The 19312-nt window shown below is 36.8% G+C and overlaps 1 protein-coding gene across 1 annotated transcript in view; it reads left to right on the top strand.

The window, feature by feature from the left end:
• The window catches only part of LOC123533161 (ribosomal oxygenase 1-like), a 44382-nt gene that overhangs the window by 12632 nt on the left and 12438 nt on the right, over window positions 1–19312 (top strand). The window contains 13 exon segments of the mRNA XM_053551684.1: window positions 1801–1863; window positions 3709–3801; window positions 7607–7857; window positions 8156–8280; window positions 8547–8646; window positions 9198–9311; window positions 10833–10939; window positions 11941–12048; window positions 12840–12878; window positions 16427–16526; window positions 17055–17138; window positions 17948–17965; window positions 17968–18054. Of these exon segments, the coding sequence (XP_053407659.1) occupies window positions 1801–1863; window positions 3709–3801; window positions 7607–7857; window positions 8156–8280; window positions 8547–8646; window positions 9198–9311; window positions 10833–10939; window positions 11941–12048; window positions 12840–12878; window positions 16427–16526; window positions 17055–17138; window positions 17948–17965; window positions 17968–18054 (1289 nt within the window).

Raw genomic sequence — 19312 nt, 5'->3', positions numbered from 1 at the left:
GTCCCATAACTGATATGCATTTTGGTCAAATTATGCCCCCTTTTGCACTTAAAACTCTTTTGATATTTAACCTTTTTGGGTAATATTTTCCTGCTTCTGGGACAATATTTCGAATAGTCGAGCTTGGCTGTCTTAAGGACAGCTCTTGTTCTATAATGATTCTAATTATTATCATACAGACATCATTATGTACAGTGTGAGTATTAGCAAAAATAAACCTTCTTGAATATTTCCACATCTTCAGAATTTAGAGGGGAATGTTGCCAGTTTGACTTAAGTATAAAAACCCAAACATAACAGTTCTCTATAATGACTTTGTTGCTTTTCACTATTTTTTAGAGTTCGAAATAGTAAACTTATTGAAGTAAGCAGAAATGAGTTCATAGGAAAAGGTTGATCATATTTATGCTAGGAAATATTGATCCTGTTCTGATACAATACCTTTTCAGTAATAGTTAAGTTTAGTTATGCAACTGTTTATTCATCCCTCCTTTGAGATGTCATGTTCAATCTTCATCCTGGTCATTTTCTCATAGTGTTCAAGGTGAGCTTTTGTGATCGCCCGGTGTTCGGTGTCCGGCGTCCGGCTTCGTCAACAATTTGACTGTTAACACTCTAGAGGTCACAATTTTGGCCCAATCTTAATGAAACTTAGTCAGAATGTTAAATTCAATAAAGTCTTGGACGAGTTTGATATTGAGTCATTTGGGGTCAAAAACTAGGTCACCAGTGTTAACACTCTAGAGGCCACATTTTAGACCCTATCTTCCTGAAACTTGGTCAGAATGTTAACCTTGATGACCTCTAGGTCAAGTTCGAATCTGGGTCCTGTGGGGTCAAAAACTAGTTTACCCATTCAAATTAAAGGAAAAGCTTGTTAACACCCTAGAGGCCACATTTATGACCCTATCGCCATGAAACTTGGTCAGAATGTTTATCTTGATGATCTTCAAGCCAAGGTCAAATCTGGGTCATGTTGGGTCAAAAACTAGGTCACTAGGCCAGATCTAAGGAAAATCTTGTTAACACTAGAGACCACATTTTAAGTTTGAAACTCATGAGAATTAGTCAGAATGTTTGTCTTGATGATTCTAGATTTTTGCTCCAATCTTCAAGAAACTTTGTCAGGATATTTGTTATTATGAAATCATGGCTGAGTTTTAATGTGGGTCATGTGGGGTCAAAAACTAGGTCACTAGGTCAAATGAAAGAAAATGCTTGTTTACACTCAGGCAACATTTTTTGGTCCAATCCTAATGAAAATTGGTCGGAATATTTGTCTCTATGAAATTTCGGACAGGTTAAAAGTTAGCTCCGGTTGGGTGAAAAACTAGGTTACTGGGCCAAATCAAAGAAAAAACACTAGAGACCACATTTTTGCTCCAATCTTCATGAAACTTGGTCGGAATGTTTATCTCCTTGAAAACTCAGACGAGTTTGAAACTGGGTCATGTGGTTTCAAAAACTGGGTCACTAGGTCAAACATGTTTGTTATGTTGTGTTACTCTGGTGAGCGACCTAGGGCCATGATGGCCCCTTGTTTTTTATTAAAATGTCTTACACATTTGGTGCTCAGGGGTTTAAGCGGGTGTTTCTAGAACTTGTTTTTTTCAGTCTTATATATATATATATATATATATATATATGGCATTATATTGGAGTGATGCAGCACTGTAAAGTTCAGAATCTTTTGTTATATGACTAACTGTTGCTAAAGAAGCTGTTTCAGCCAAACATGCAAACACTCTGAAGAAATACATGTAGTCAAGACAAGTGACAAGTATGCTTGAACATTTTCAGAGGATTCAGTGAACACGTCTCTCAATGGAACCCCAGCTCTTCCAAAGAAAAGTAGACAGTCTAGTATGTACTTTTTAATTTTGAAAAGTATAACTTGAATTTCACAGTTACGTAGAAAATTTTTCAAAGTCAGAGGTATCTGGTTCGGCAAGTAATTAAATAATTTTCCAAGGTGCCAGTGCCAGATGAAAATCCATTATTTGTGACTATTTTGCTTGTGAAAGAAATTTTTTATACAGTTTTAATTATGCTTAGGTTTTTAGCTCGACTATTAATGGAATAGTAGAGCTGTTGGACTCACCCGTGCGTCTGTGTCCGCGTCCCAATTTGGGTAAGTTTTTGTATGTAAGCTGGTATCTCAGTAACCACTTGTGGGAATAGATTGAAACTTCACACACTTTTTCACTGTGATAAACTGACTTACATTGCACAGGTTCCATAACTCTATTTTGCTTTTTTACAAAATTTTGCCCCTTTTTCGTCTTAGAAATTTTTGGTTAAGGTTTGGTATGTAAGCAGGCATCTCAGTACCCACTAATGGGAATGGATTGAAACTTCACACACTTGTTCACTGTCATGATCTGACATGTACTAAGCAGGTCCCATAACTCTACTTTGCATTTTTCAAAATTACCGTATGCCCCTTTTTCCACTTAGCAGTTTTTGGTCAAGTTTTTGTGTGTAAGCTGGTATCTCAGTATCCACTAATAATAATGTGAATGGATTGAAACTTTGCACAATTGTTCAATGTCTTGATCTGACATGCACTGTGCAGGTCCCATAACTCTACTTTGCATTTTTTCAAAATTATGCCCCTTTTACCACTCACTCAGCAGTTTTGGGTTAAGTTTTTGTATGTAAGCTGGTATCTCAGTATCCACTAATGGGGAAAGGATTGAAACTTTACACATTTGTTCACTGTCATGATTTGACATACAGTGCAAAGGTTCAATAACTCTACTTTGCATTTTACAAAATTATACTCTGTTTTCAACTTAGCAGTTTTTGGTTAAATTCTTATATGTAAGCTGGTATCTCATTACCCACTAATGGGAATGGGTTGAAACTTCACACACTTGTCCACTGTCATGAGCTGATAAGCACTGTGCAGGTTCCCTAACCCTGTTTAGCATTTTTACAAAATTATGCCCCTTTTTAAACTTTTGTATTAATTCAATTGACAAGGCTGTTGAATAGTCGAGCGTTGCTGTCCTCCAACAGCTCTTGTTTGATGTATGCTGCCTGCATGGATTTTTTTTAGTATATAGTTCAGAAAAGTAACCCAATTTTCAAGTTAAAGAATCATATGTTGGTATACCAGGTGGGATTTGTAGGTGTAGCAATGTAATTCCATTCCCTCTCAGCACTATTCAAAATCTCATTTACTGTGCAGAATCCTTTATGTGAGGAAGCCATCTGAGCCACGCCATGAGAAAACCAACATAGTGGCTTTGTGACCAGCATGGATCCAGACCAGCCTGCGCATCTGCGCAGTCTGGTCAGGATCCATGCTGTTCGCTTACAGTTTCTCTAATTCCAATAGGCTTTGAAAGCGAACAGCATGGATCCTGACCAGACTGCGCAGATGCGCAGGCTGGTCTGGATCCATGCTGGTCACAAAGCCACTATGTTGAATTTCTCATGGCACGGCTCATCTAGAGAAGAAAGGTAGATGGTTTTACCAAGATGCCTTTAACATACCTGGAGATACATCTAGGGTCTTCTTCCACCATCAAAAGCTGGAAAAGTCACTATAATATTATGATTATGACCTAATCGTGTCAGCATTACTTGAACCAAACAATAACACAAACAATTAATTCTAGTAGGATAATAATAAAACCATAATTGTTTAAAGAAGACTTATGACATATAGCAGAGTAAACAACTTTTTTTTTTTTTGAATAGAAGCAAATGTATCATCAGAGTCCCTAAATGGAGAACCCTTGTCGTCTACAGAACAGAGCATTTCACAGACAAAAAAACAATCAAAGAAACAAGGTATTGTGTAAATATTTTGATACAGTAGTTACAGTAAAACACAGATTCAAGGTGACAAGGGGATAAGCAAAATGCTTATGTTATCAAGGGTTTTGTTGAAACAAAACATAGAAAATATATGGAAAATAGCCATTGACCATATGAATTGCTTGAACAAGCTTGGGTGATGAACCCATGGCTGCTCCAACAAATTGTGTTTCACTGTTATAGTTGCGCTGATTCAATATCAAGAAAAGATACAATATGAATTTTTGGGGAATTGAGGAATTATTGCAGGCAGTTCATAGAGTACAATGTATATATGTTTTTGGTTAGTCATACAAAAATAAAGAAGTTTATTTAATTCAGCATTCCCATTCATGCAAAAATCCGCGTAATTCACGCATAAAAAGTCACTTGCATGCAAGTTTTAAAATTCCACGGGTACAATGCACGCGTAAAAAATCTGACAGAAAATACATTGTTCGTCGATAAAGATCCAAAATTCAAGTAACCAGACATTATTTTGATCCGTACACGCAAATTACTGCAATACACACTGTTGACAATTTGCTACATGTCAAGACGAGTTGAATTTACATGCCAATGGCATAATTTAAGCTCAGCCTACTCCAGGTACTTGTGAGATTTTCGCGAGAACTGTGACAGCGAATCAAATAATTTGTAAAACTAGATGTGATAGTATTCAGCCAAGCAACGACGCAGTTACATCTTTGACACTTTCGATAATTGTCAACATGTGCGAGTGCAAAAACAACGATCTTGGATTTTTTTCAACAAGTTGTTGAACAAGTTAAAGCATACCAAAAGTTCCTTCTAGGGCACATCAATATAAATATAAAATGACCATTTTGTAAAATTTTGGTTGTAATGTCTGTTTTATACTGCCAAAAAATTATCAGGTAAGTATTTACGCTAGTTTTTTATTATAAATTGTTAAATCCAACAACAAATTAAATCTGTTACCTCTTTCAGTGGAGTAAATACGGCAATAAGACATTGACCTGATTCGATGTGTGAATTTCATTGCACATAATTAGAGGGTCACAATGGGGTTTGTTTTCACATATTAACCATGCATTTGAAGGTAACGATAATATTTGGTTGTTTACATTTAAATTTGCTGATATATGTCTATCTGGTGAATGTACATATGTTATGTTCAGGAGGAAATAAAAGATTCAATTAATCATCCTCGGGTTTAGTATTGTTTAATCCATGAGTCGCCTCAACTGAGAAAGAATAGTTTAACGTCAGAGGTTATTTCTAAGGTCACGGAGTTTGATTGGCCAGCTTGTAATTACAACAGCTTTCGACATCAGTAGCTCAGTCAGGTGTGACTTATTGAATTAAGATATTCCTTCTCAAGAGAAGGAATAATAATTAAGTGGTCAGCTGGCATCCACTACACAATTATTTGGTCTCCATTGTAAAAGAAAGATTCGTAAGCTGCTTGTTTATTAATATTTACAAAATGACTGACTTTCATCGGGCAATTTTTCATTTTTATTCGAGTCTGATACTGTTCATGCTAAATAAGTATTACCCGCCAAGTTTTTATTTTATAGCATTTTTTTTATACGCCCGTTTGAAAAACGGGACGTATTATGGGAACGCCCCTGGCGGGTGGGCGGCGTCCACAGACCTTGTCCGGAGCATATCTTCTACATGCATGGAGGGATTTTGATGAAACTTGGCACAGTTGTTCACCATCATGAGACGGAGTGTCATGCGCAAGAACCAGGTCCCTAGGTCTAAGGTCAAGGTCACACTTAGAGGTCAAAGGTCAAATTCAAGAATGACTTTGTCCGGAGCATATCTTCTTCATGCATGGAGGGTTTTTGATGAAAGTTGGCACAATTGTTCATCATCATGAGACAGAGTGTCATGCGCAAAAACCAGGTCCCTAGGTCTAAGGTCAAGGTCACACTTAGAGGCCAAAGGATACAAGAATGAAAAATTCAAGAATGACTTTGTCCGGAGCATGTCTTCTTCATGCATGGAAGGATTTTGATGTAGCTTGGCACAGCTGTTCACCATAATGAGAGGGAGTGTCATGCGCAAGAACCAGGTCCGTAGGTCTAAGGTCAAGGTCACACTTAGAGGTCAAAGGATACAAGAATGAAAACTTTGTCAGGAGCATATCTTCTTCATGCATGAAAGGACTTTTATGTAGCTTGGCACAATTGTTCACCATCATGAGATGGAGTGTCATGCGCAAGAACCAGGTCCCTAGGGGTAAGGTCAAGGTCACACTTAGAGGTCAAGGATACAAGAATGAAAACTTTGTGCGGAGCATTTCTTCTTCATGCATTGAGGGATTTTGATACAACTTGGCACAAATGTTCACAAGCATGAGACGGAGTGTCATGCGCAAGAACCAGGTCCCTAGGTCTAAGGTCAAGGTCACACTTAATGGCCAAAGGTCAGATACAAGAATGACTTTGTCCGGAGCATTTCTACTTCATGCATGGAGGGATTTTGATGTAACTTGGCACAATTGTACACCATCATGAGACGGAGTGTCATGCACTGGCCCCTTCTTTTGAATTACTTCCCTTTGCTGTTACTATAAATAGCTTATGTTGTAACTTTTTCATTACAAGTCGTAGGGAAAAATCGAGACCACTTTTCTGTAGTACAACATGCATGTTACATCCAATTCTGAGATGTATTTTGAGCTATCTCTACCTGGTAAGGATTTTTGTGTGGACTTGTAATTTTTTTTTTTTTTTTTTTTTTTCTTTTTAAAGGTTAACTTCCCTTAGTTGTTACTATAAATAACTTACATTGTAACTTTTTTATAATTGACCGTAGGGAAAAACCAAGACCACTTTTCTGTGGTACAACATTGATGTTACTTTCAAATTTTTGGTGTATTTTAAGGTATCTCTACCTGGTAAGGATTTTTTTTGTGGACTTAGAAAAATAAAAGAATTACAATAATTTCTAAAAAAAACAAACATTGTAAACAACTAGAAAATTAAAATTCCATTTGCAAATACAGGTGCTAGTGTAAAGAAATTTGCTGTGACGGGCGTATATTGTGACATTCTGGCACTCTTGTTGTTGCTGTAATGTCGCAGCAAGATATAGCAGCAAAAAAATGTAATAAAAACTCAGCGGGTGATACTTATCAGCGTCTGCTTGAATTTTTGAAAACAGGTGTTTTTTCTTCAGAATTATGGAATAAAGAAAAACTCTTTGCATGGAAAATGAAGTATCTAAGAAAATGAATGGTCACATCAATAGTTTTTATCCATATTGAAACAAGAAAATTATAGCCATCTTTTCAAATTGCTTCACAAACTTGCTGGGTGTGTGTGGTGGTGGTGGTGGGGAGTGTGTGTGTGTGTGTGGGGGGGGTGTATACTGAGTTAGAAATGATGTTCATAAATTTCTATTTTTCAACTAGAAGTCTCTCCACTTTTCTATAAGGAGAAGTGACTTTTAGCTGTATCCCTGTGGTGCATGTGTAAAACAAACCACTGTCATTAACACAGGCTGAATAAAAGTGTCACTTCCCATATACTTCTTTATAATTTTGTTTCAGTTGGAACATTTTTTTCAATTTGTATGGTTTGTGCCCAACTTTTTTATCATGTACCCACATTTTCTAAAGTATGTGGGTACATGTACCCACTTTTCAAAAAGTCAGTGGGAATGCTGTTTAATATGTTCATTAATTTAATGTCATTTAAATACAATACAAGCATAATACTAGATTTAGCTCTAATCATTCACTGAATTTGTAGTACATTTTGATAAAGCCCAGTTTCCTCACCATTTATGTCAAACATTGCAGCCTCACCAAAGCAAGCAGATACTTCAAAATCTAGCAAACAAAAGAAGGCTCTCCCACCACTTCCTGTTGCTGATTTCACTGAGACACCGAGAACCAGCACACAAGTAACCAATGGGGAAGCTGCATCTGCTTCAAAAAAGAAGGGCAAGCGGGAGCTTGATGATGCGTCTCCAAGCTCCTCATCGAGCAAAAAGAAAAGAGTGGAATCTCCCAAACAAACACCTGTTCAACCAGTTAATCCACAGAGAAAGGTTTGAAATATTTCATTGTTTTCAGTTTATCAGGATAGTATCAATTCATGATGGCTCCTGAAATCCAGGTTTATTCAGCAAAAAGTTGCCAGTAAGTAAAATAAAACTAATAAGAAATGGAAACTTTACTTCAGATGAAAGACAAGTGACAGGTAACTGAATGAATACCATCCCCCCAGACCCCACCCCACCCCCAAAAGATCAATGTATATCACAATTAATTGAAGTGCAATCATGGTACAGGTATGAAGTAAATGTGCTTGATACTATATCTTGACATCATGATACATCCTTACAGGATAAAGTAAACAAGAGGAAGTTGATGCCTAATGCAGTACTGGAGACAGTGTATGATTCCACTGAAGAGGCACGGAAACTGTTTGAATGTATGATACATCCAGTACAGACAGACAAATTCTTCAAGTGAGTGTGATTCATTTATGCTTAAACCTCTTAAGATAGACAAACTTTCATTTAAATTTGTATTTTTAATAGACGTGAAGAGTACAAGGGTATATTTGGGATAATATGATTTTGTGTGTGTCAACTTTGATATAGTTTTCGTAAGTACTAATTTTTGTAAGAAAGAAAGAAAAATACATGAAATTAGTAAAAAAACTGTTGCAAGGTTTCTTAATTTACATTATTTGCCGGTAACATGTTTTGAGTGTAGTTTGCTTTAATTTCAGAGAGTTATGGCAGAAGAAACCACTGTTGGTACGAAGACACATCAGTAATTATAATGACGGCTGGTTTAGTACTGAGGAGCTCAATAAAATACTAGAAAAAGTATGATTTTATAGTGTTGCTATCTCATTTTTATATGTATCGTTTATTGGGGGACCTAGGTTAGGTTAGGTTAGGTTGCAGACTTTGAATTGTCTCTCAAAGATGCGGGTTTGAAACATGGCTCGAGGTGTAGAATTTTTCATATGAGGAAGTCATTGACTTCGGGAAGGTCGATGGTTCTACCCACATGCCCGCTTGTGCCTGAAACAATGCTGTGAGAGGCCCCTGGCATCTTTCTCCATCATCAGAAAGCTGGGAAAGGTTGATAAATGATCTAATAAGTGTCAGTGTGATTCTAAACAAATAAAAATCAAACAAATATATATCGTATAGAGTAGTTATTGTAATAATATGTGATAGGAATTCCTGATGGATCATATACATGTGTGTTGTTGAAAAGTTCGCTCATCAAGAACAAAATCTTTAGAATGCATTTACATGCAGTTTTAACCAATATCAAATGCTGTTCAATCTTGACAAAACTTTAAGACATGTATTTAGTTGTCTGTTAACTTGTACAAGGAAGGAATGTCTTAACTCTATTACTTCAGGAGCATATAGAGTTTGGAGTAAACTTGGATGTTACATCATATCAAGATGGTAAGAGAGAGACCCACAATCCACCAGGTAGAGCGTACAGATCTGTTGTCTGGGACTATTATCAGGTATGGAAAAAGTATCTTATTACTTGATTTTTTAACTCATCTGATAATTTAGCATGTGAGGTAGTGCACCTGGCTTATGGTTCTTGACCTCGCCAAAAATATGCATTACGGGTCTAAAAGTTTGCGTGGCACATACCTCAAAAATATATTACCTGGAGTCATGGAACTTTGTTATGTAGGAATATTGTTTAGCATGTGAAGTTTAGCACCTGGGGTTTTATTTAGGATTCCCTCATGCAACCCCATTCTTTTCCCATCCCACTTTAAAAAGTAAATGAATAAGTAAAATGCTTTTATATTCTCAGTTTCTTTTATTTCACATTATTTTTTTTTCTTGATCTTTTGTAGTACCCATACACCCTCACCCTGTACCCTCACATCTCTAACCCAAAGTAATATGATACATTGTATCAGGATACATATATGAAATTAAGGTCAAGATTGGGTGAGCGCCACAGATCTATGATGGCCATTTTGTTGAGTTTTGGTGGTAATGGGATGAGAAGGATATAACCCTTACCCTGCTAAATTTCTATAATGAACTTGTCCATCTTTCAATTTGGACAGTTCCATTAACTGTTAAAAGGGGTGCTTACCAAAAAGATACTGACTGAATGGCAAACAGTGCAGATCATGATCAGACTGCATGGATGTGCAAGCTGATCATGGTCTACATTGGTCGCAAAGGCAGAACCAGTCGTATCCAGCATGATAAGGGTTAAAGGGAAATGAGAAGGTGCTCAAAAAAAAATCATGAGGTTAATGAAGTTTGTTTTATCAAGCTCTTAAAAAAGCCTTGTTTCAGTGAATCAGTATGTTTTTAGCTCATCTGATTTTTTGAAAAAAAAATGATGAGTTATTGTCATCACTTGATCAGTGTCGGCGTCGCCTGGTTAAGTTTTATGTTTAGGTCAGCTTTTCTCTTAAACTGTCAAAGGTATTGCTTTGAAAATTGCAACGCTTGTCCACCATCATTAGCTGACTCTGTACAGCAAGAAACATAACTCCATCCTGCTTTTTGCAAGAATTATGGCCCCTTTTGGACTTAGAAAATATCAGATTTCTTGGTTAAGTTTTATGTTTAGGTCAACTTTTTCTCCTGAACTATCAAAGGTATTGCTTTGAAACTTGCAACACTTGTTCATCATCAATAGCTGACCCTGTACATCAAGAAACAAGTCCATCCTGCTTTTTTCAAGAATTATTGCCCCTTTTGGACTTGGAAAATATCAGATTTATTGGTTAAGTTTTATGTTTAGGTAAACTTTCCTCCTAAACTATCAAAGCTATTGCTTTGAAACTTGCAACAGTTGTTCACCATCATAAGCTGACTCTGTACATCAAGAAACATAGCTCCATCCTGCTTTTTGCAAGAATTATGGTTCTTTTTGGACTCAGAAAATCATGGGTAGAACAACTTTTCTATTTTACAAAAAAATCAGATGAGCTTCAGCACCCGCAAGGCGGTGCTCTTGTTGTAGTATATGTTAAGAAAGTAAAATATTGATTTTCTACCTGTAGAATGGATGTTCAGTGCGTATGTTGAATCCACAGACTTACTCGAAGAATGTATGGAAGATGTTGTCTACCCTGCAAGAATACTTTGGCTGCTGTGTCGGAGCTAATGTGTAAGAATACATGCCATGTTTACATAGTTATACGTGTACATAGCTAATGTGTAAGAGAATACATGCCATGTTTACATAGTTATACATATATAGAGCTAATGTGTAAGAGAATACATGCCATGTTTACATAGTTATACGTATATATAGCTAATGTGTAATGTTCCCCCCCTCCTCCCCCTGTACTATATATGAACATTTAAAGGGACTGTAATCCAGATAAACATCAGAGTAACCATATATATTGCTCTCCAAAAGTGTTGAAACACGTATAAAATAACTGTAGCATTGCTGAAATGTATAATAATTATGGAGTTTGTTACATTTTTGTCTATAACAGTTAAAATTATTTTTAAAGACAAATATTTGTTGTAGAAGTAATCAGTTTATACCATTAAAGATTTTCTCAGTATTGAAGTTAATATTGAAATAAAGGGGCCTATATTTTGATGTAAAACTTCTCACTTCTCATTTGTTGGTCAATGTATAATGTAAAATCATTTAATTTTCTATGCACGAAATTTCATAATTTTGGCCAAAGTGACTACCGGTATTATACATGGATATGGATTGATGGATTTCATATTTTCAACATAAAATGAATGGAAATTAGTTTTGTTTGTTGGTATTTAATTTCATGGATTGGCTCAATAGCAGAAATTTTGAAAATTAATCTGCCATGAATTGGAAGTGCATTAGTAAGTTTGTACGAGTTACAGCTAGGTACCAATTGTATTGCATCAAATTGTTACTGCTAGAGTAGTGTTGTGAAATATAGCTTGTTGGAGTATCAGTTGCTTGAGCAATTGGACTCACTGGAGCAGTTTATGTGGTCCCCATTTGGTGTTTTTCTGTACTGATTCGTTCTCAACAAAATACAGCTTAGACCGCTTTGATTTTCTTTACGTTTTATCTAATCGATGAAAGACGATTTTTTAAGTTCTCGAACAGTTTTACGTAAATCTGGGTTGCGCCCCTTTAATTTCTAATATTTATCTCTTTAGATATCTGACACCCCCAGGGACACAGGGTTTTGCACCACACTATGATGACATTGAGGCATTTATTCTACAACTTGAAGGCAAAAAACACTGGAGACTTTATAACCCAAGGTAATATAAGATATATATATATATGAATTGTATTCTTTTCTTGAAAACATTATGAAAATATGTGCATTTGTTTATCATCATTACATGAGTAAGTACCGGTAGGTCAAAAACCATTACTCTCCAGCTGGCTTATGGAAGGTCGGTGGTTCTACCCAGGTGCCCACCCTTGATGAAATAAAGCAGGGAGGGGCACCTGGAGTCCTCCACCATCGAAGCTGGAAAGTCGCCATATGACCTATCATTGTGTTGATACGATGTTAAACCCAAAAGTTAAAAAGGGGAATTGTTACTCTGTCTTGCATATTGCCTAATGTCAAGCACTTGCTGATGGACCTTGGCACAAATAGGCAGTGTTTTTATTTGAAATGAATGGTACCATAGTTCCAACTAAATATTTGAATACATCAGTTTGGAATGGTAGCTATGTCCTTAGTACAGAGTATTTCTTTCAGTGTATGGATATGTATTGAGTAGAGAAAATTGGGAAATATGCATTAAATTCATAGGGCTGATTCAAAATTGTTTTTGGCAGGACTAGTGGCCATTTCTACACAGGTGCCCTGCTGGACATTATTTTAGTTTTGGGCAGTAACAGGGTAGAACCACATCCTGTATCCATGCTAGATACTCCTAGAAATATGTAATTGCTATGCCTCAAGAGAAAATTTGAACCCAGAGGGTTAAAGGGACAAAGGCAACGATAGTAGGCAGTGCAATAAACAAGAGTGGGATGTAAATTGTTTATTATATACTTAATTATTAACTAGCTTTGTTGTCTTAATTTCCTATAGGTCAGAGCAAGAAACACTTCCCAGAGATTCCAGTGGTGAGTCTTAATTCAAGGAACCAGATAGAATTATATATACATTAAAAAAATATATATTTTTAGCTCGACTATTCGAAGAATAGTCTAGCTATTCTACTCACCCTGGCGTCGGCGTCGGCGTCGGCGTCACACCTTGGTTAAGTTTTTGCATGCAAGTACATACAGCCATCAATTAAAGGCATATAGCTTTGAAACTTATTTTTTCTTTTTCTAGGTCAATAACCAACCTCTCTGGGTCAAGTCCCATAACTCTGACATGTATTTTGAGCAAATTATGCCCCCTTTTGGACTTAGAAAATTTTGGTTAAAGTTTTACATGCAAGTTACTATCTCCAAAACTAATGCAGATATTGATTTGAAACTTCACATGTGTCTTCGGGGTTATAAAACTAGTTGATAGCAGCAAGTCCCATAACTCTGACTTTCATTTGGCCAAATTATGCCCCCTTTTGGACTTAGAAAATTCTGGTTAAAGTTTGCGTGCAAGTACATACAGCTATTCTAAAAGGCATATAGATTTTGAAACTTATTTTTTCTTTTTCTAGATCAATTACCAACCTCATTGGTCAAGACCCATAACTCTGACATGTATTTTGAGCAAATTATGCCCCCTTTAGACTTAGAAAATTTTGGTTAAAGTTTTACATGCAAGTTACTATCTCCAAAACTAATGCAGATATTGATTTGAAACTTCACATGTGTCTTCGGGGTTATAAATCTAGTTGATAGCAGCAAGTCCCATAACTCTGATCTTCATTTTGGCCAAATTATGCCCCCTTTGGACTTAGAAAATTCTGGTTAAAGTTTTGCGTGCAAGTACATACAGCTATTTCTAAAAGGCATATAGATTTGAAACTTATTTTTTTCTTTTTCTAGATCAATTACCGACCTCACTGGGTCAAGTCCCATAACTCTGACATATTTTTTCAGCAAATTATGCCCCCTTTTAGACTTAGAAAATTTTGGTTAAAGTTTACATGCAAGTTATTATCTCCAAAACTAATGCAGATATTGATTTGAAACTTCACATGTGTCTTCGGGGTTATAAAACTAGTTGATAGCAGCAAGTCCCATAACTCTGACCTTCATTTTGGCCAAATTATGTCCCCTTTTGGACTTAGAAAATTCTGGTTAAAGTTTTGCGTGCAAGTACATACAGCTATTTCTAAAAGGCATATAGATTTGAACTTATTTTTTCTTTTCTAGATCAATTACCAACCTCATTGGGTCAAGACCCATAACTCTGACATGTATTTTGAGCAAATTATGCCCCCTTTTAGACTTAGAAAATTTTGGTTAAAGTTTTACATGCAAGTTACTATCTCCAAAACTAATGCAGATATTGATTTGAAACTTCACATGTGTCTTCGGGGTTATAAATCTAGTTGATAGCAGCAAGTCCCATAACTGATATGCATTTTGGTCAAATTATTCCCCCTTTTGAACTTAAAACTCTTTTGATATTTAACCTTTTTGGGTAATATTTTCCTGCTTCTGGGACAATATTTCGAATAGTCGAGCTTGGCTGTCTTACGGACAGCTCTTGTTAAAATAAATTCTTGTTATACTTCCTGCTTCCTAGAAAAACCAGTACTAGTGTCATATGAAAAAGCGTAACCTCCTGGTTGAGAGGCCGGCACCTTAACCACTAGACCTCTGCTGCTGTCACTGTTTGAAACTGAAAGGACAAAGTTTAGTTAAAAGAATCAAAGAAATGGATATATTTCTATTCTAGAAGAAATCAAACAGAGATAGTTCTGACAGACAGCTATTTATCCTCAGCAAATTATTATATTTTTAACTTCTTCAGTTGCTGAAAAAATGTTCTACTATTTTTAGCTCACCTGTCACAAAGTGACAAGGTGAGCTTTTGTAAATCCCCGGCTTTGTCCGTCGTCCGCGTCCTTTCCCGTGCGTCCGTCCTTTGCGTTTCGTCCCTAAACTTTTGCTTGTGACCAATCTAGAGGTTTCCCTTTTTTTATGGGATCTTTATGAAAGTTGGTCAAATGTTCATTGATGATATTTGGTCAAAATTCGAAACTGGGGGCACGTTTCCATCAAAAACTAGGGCAGTAGGTCTAAAAATAGGGAAAAAAAATTGTGGGCCTCTCTAGAGGCCATATATTCCAAAAAACTTCAAAGAAAATTGGTTTTGAAAGGGTTTACCTTTATGATTTCTAGGTCCCAATTCAAATTGGGCACGTGGGGTCGAACACTAGGTCATTAAAGGGCAAAAAATAGAAAAAAACCCCCGTGACCCCTCTAGAGGCCATATTTTCATGAGAACTTTAAGAAATTGGCAGAAAAGTTCACCTTGATGATTTTCTAGGGGCAAAATTCGAAAATGGGTTTACTTTGGGTCAAAAAAATAGGGCATAAGGTCAAAAAAAAGAAAAACCTTGTTACCCTCAGAGGCCAAAAATTTCTCAAAAGCATCTTCATGAAAAAATTGGTCAGAATGTTCTCTTATGATATCTAGGTAAGTTCGAAACGGGGTCCGTGGGGTTAAAAAAACTGGGGTCAGTAATCAAAAAATAGAAAAACTGTGCCTCCTAGAGGCCATATTGTTCACAATATCTTCATGAATATTGTCAGAATGTTCACTTGATGATATCTAGATCAAGTTCGAAAACTGGGTCATTGGGGTCCAAAAACTAGGTCAGTAAGATTCTATAAATAGAAAAACCTTGTTACCTCTCTAGGGCCATATTTTCTCACATGGATCTTGTCATGAAAATGGTCAGAATGTGCTTACCATGAGGATATTCTAGGTCAAGTTGAAACTGGGGTCACGTGGTAAAAACTAGGTCAGTAGATCTACAAAATATGAAAAACCTTGATGTGACCTCTCTAGAGGGCCCCCCCCACACACACACACTTTTGGGGCCATATTTTTCATGAGATCTTCATGAATATTGCGTCAGAATGTCATTTGATGATATTTGTCAAGTTCGAAACTGGAGTCACGTGGTGGTCAAAAATAGGTCAGTAGGTCTAAAATAGAAAAACATTGTGGACCTCTCTTAAGAGGCCATATTGTCTCGCTGGTGCATCTTCATGAAAATTGGTTTGTGATGTTCGTGCTTGATTGTTATCTAATGTCAGGGTTCGTTAATTGGGTCATGTGCGGTCAAAAACTTAGGTCAGTAGGTCGAAATATAGAAAAACCTTGTGAACTCCTCTAGAGGCCATATTTTTCAACGAGATCTTCATGAAAATTGTGTGAATGTTCCGCACTTGATGATATCTAGGTCAAGGTTAAAAAGTGGGTCACGTGCCTTCAAAACTTGTTAGGCGTCATTAGGTTGAATAATAGAACAAACCTTAGTGGACTCCTCTAGAAGGGCATATTTTTCAATGGTTCTTACATGAAAGTTGGTCAGAATTTTTTTATCGTGATTATATCGAGGTCAAATTGTGCTCAAAACTAAGGTTCACTATGTCAAAATACGAAAAATTAACTAGTTGTCATACTCAGCTTGAACACTGGGTCTCCGGGTCATGTGGAGATAGGGGAGAGAGATTAAGGACAATAGGTCCATCTTGTTACAGGTATTTTCAGTGGCAGCTCTCAGAGATTGGTTCCCCTATATTGGATGTGACTCTACAAGCAGGTGATCTTCTGTATTTCCCACGAGGAACCATCCACCAGGTTGGTTTGGATTTCATGTTACATGGCACGGATTTTATATCTAATTTTTGAACTTAAACATAGATGAATAAAAATGATTTGTTTGTGAGCACATACAGAATGCCTTTGACGATATGACTGGCTTTAGACCTTATACACTAAACATGCTTGAAGACATAATGATAGTTATGGATGAAACTTTTGTCAATTATTGTTTATTCCTTTAAATAACCATCACCTCCATATAACAATGATAAAAGAACATGTAAAAGATTCACAGTCGTTAAGTATTGTAAATGATTAATTTAGACTTCGCAAATCATATAGATCACCAACAGGCAAGTCAGCATCATTGAAAGACTCAATGTGGCATAAAATTTTTATGATACTATCTGCTCTTGTCAGTGTGCAGGTGTATTTGTTCCAGCCTAGGATAACCCACGTCAAGATGTTAGTAGGAAATTACACTGTTTGTGATTTTACAGTTTTGCCAGATAAGTTGTCTTTCCTTGGAAAAAACCTAATTCTGTTATGACATCTTATTTTCAGGGCTATGCGTTAGAAGATGCTCATTCTTTACACATAACTTTCTCCTGCTACCAGAAAAACACATGGGGTGATCTCTTTCAAAAGGTCAGTAGTCAAAATGTTTTTATGCCCCACCATTAAAAGTGGGGGGAGTGGCATTTAGTATTAGCCCCGGTCTGTATGTGTATGCATGTGTGTGTGTGTGTGTACATTTGTGTTTGCATAAAATCACTGTTATAACTGGTGCATTTCTGGATGTTGAAGTAATATGGCACAAATAACATAAAATGCATACAAAATCGGAACCCCCAGTTCAAAGGTCAAGGTCACACTTAAAGGTCAAAGATTTATGGTTATTTATCTTTTCCTCTCTATAACCTTTTTATGCATGCATGGATATTCAAATAATTTTGCAGAAACTCACCATAACTTGAGACCTTTACATGTTCTTGAACTTTCTCTACTAAGTTACTATAGGGGCTGTGTGGCCGAGTGATTGAGGTTGCTGACTTTGAATCGGTTGCCCCTTACCAATGTGTGTTCAGTTTCTGCTATAGAATTTTTCTTAAGAGCCATGATCTTTTTTTTTTTAAAGACATTGATACACTATGGTTAAAAATTCTATTTCGTCCCAAGGAACAAAAAAGAATTGTATGTCTCACTTTTATATGTAACCCAATCACCAATCCGCCCCCCCCCCCCACACCCCACCCCCACGTTAACCCCCCCCTACCCCACCAACTCCCCCCTTTGACCCTACCCTCCACAAAACAAATCCCCCCCCCCCCCCCTCCTCTAAAATTCTCACTATGTGGCACATTATGCCCCCCCCCCCCCCCCCCTCCCCCCCCCCCCTGAACAAATTTACCTTAAACATCTAAATTTACCACAAATTTATTTTGATGTACATGTAGCTTGTTCCTCGGTGCATTAGGAGATAGCAATAGAAGAGGATGTTGAATTTAGAGAAGGCCTTCCGATAGATTACCTACAATACACTGGTGTTGTCAATTCTGATCAAGTAAATATAGTTTCTTATTATTTCTGGGCTTGTGTTGTACTCCAGCATAGGTATTTAGAGTATTTTGTGAGTTTTAAACTTATACTGTATATTTCTGTTTAAAGGTCCCAAGGAAACATGGCATTTTGCAATGAGGGGGCACTTATTATGTCTCCCACCACACAGTGGTATCGGTAGGACGTATTGATTTACTCCAGTCTGATGTGTGTGTCTGTCACTAAGCTGGTCTCGCACTCTTAAGTCGTACTTTTCTCATCCGTATTTTCTAGCCGATTGAAAAAAAATGTATTTCGACCATATGACCTCAGGCCAGTTCGATTTAACAGCCAAAAATCGGTCCAGGCGTTTGGAGTTATGGCCCTTGAATTACCATAATCCGGTCTTACTATACTCTTGTCCGCCACTCTAATTCGAATATTTCTCATCCAATCTTCACCAAACTAAACAAAAAAATGTGTTGGACCATTGGAGACCATCGGCAATACAAAGTTCGATAATAGCCAAATCGGATCCAGACATATTTTGAGTTACGGACCCTTGATTATTATCAAAAAATTGGCCTTTTTACTCTTGTCCGCTCTCTTAATCAAACATTTCCTCATCGATCTTCACCAAAGTTGAACAAAATGGGTTTGGACCATGAGACCTCAGCCGGATATGATAACTAAGCCAAATGGGTCCAGGCATTTTGGAGTACGGCCCTTGAATTATCAAAAATTGGCCTTTTTTTTTCCTCAGGTCCGCACTCTTAATCAAACATTTCTCATCCGATCGTTCACCAAAACTTAAACATAAAATGGGTTTGACCATGAGACCTCATATCAGTATGTGTACGACCAAATCGGTCCAGCATTTTTGGAGATACGTGCCCTTGATTATTCAAAAAAATTGGCCTTTTTTACTCATGTCCGCATTCTTAATCATAACATTTTCTCATCGTTACTTCACCAAACTTGAACAAAATGAGTTTGGACCATGAGACCTCAGCCAAGTTCGATAATAGCCTAAATCGGTTCAGGCATTTTGAGTGACGGCACCTGGAATTATCGAAAAAATCGGCTTTTTACTCTTTTGTCCGCACTCTAAGTCAATCATTTATCATCAGAATCTTCACCAAATTGAAAAAAATGGTGTTTGACCATGAGACCTCAGCAAGTTCGATAAATAGCCAAATCGTGTTCAGCTTTTTAGAGTTACGGCCCTTGTATTTCTGAATAAATTTAGTCTCTTTACTCTTGTCCACACTTCTAAGTCGATC

The sequence above is a fragment of the Mercenaria mercenaria genome, chromosome 1, assembly GCF_021730395.1.
Source record: "Mercenaria mercenaria strain notata chromosome 1, MADL_Memer_1, whole genome shotgun sequence".
Lineage (NCBI taxonomy): Eukaryota > Metazoa > Mollusca > Bivalvia > Venerida > Veneridae > Mercenaria > Mercenaria mercenaria.
The sequence above is the reverse complement of the archived record's forward strand: the minus strand, read 5'-3'. Positions and strand labels throughout refer to the sequence as shown.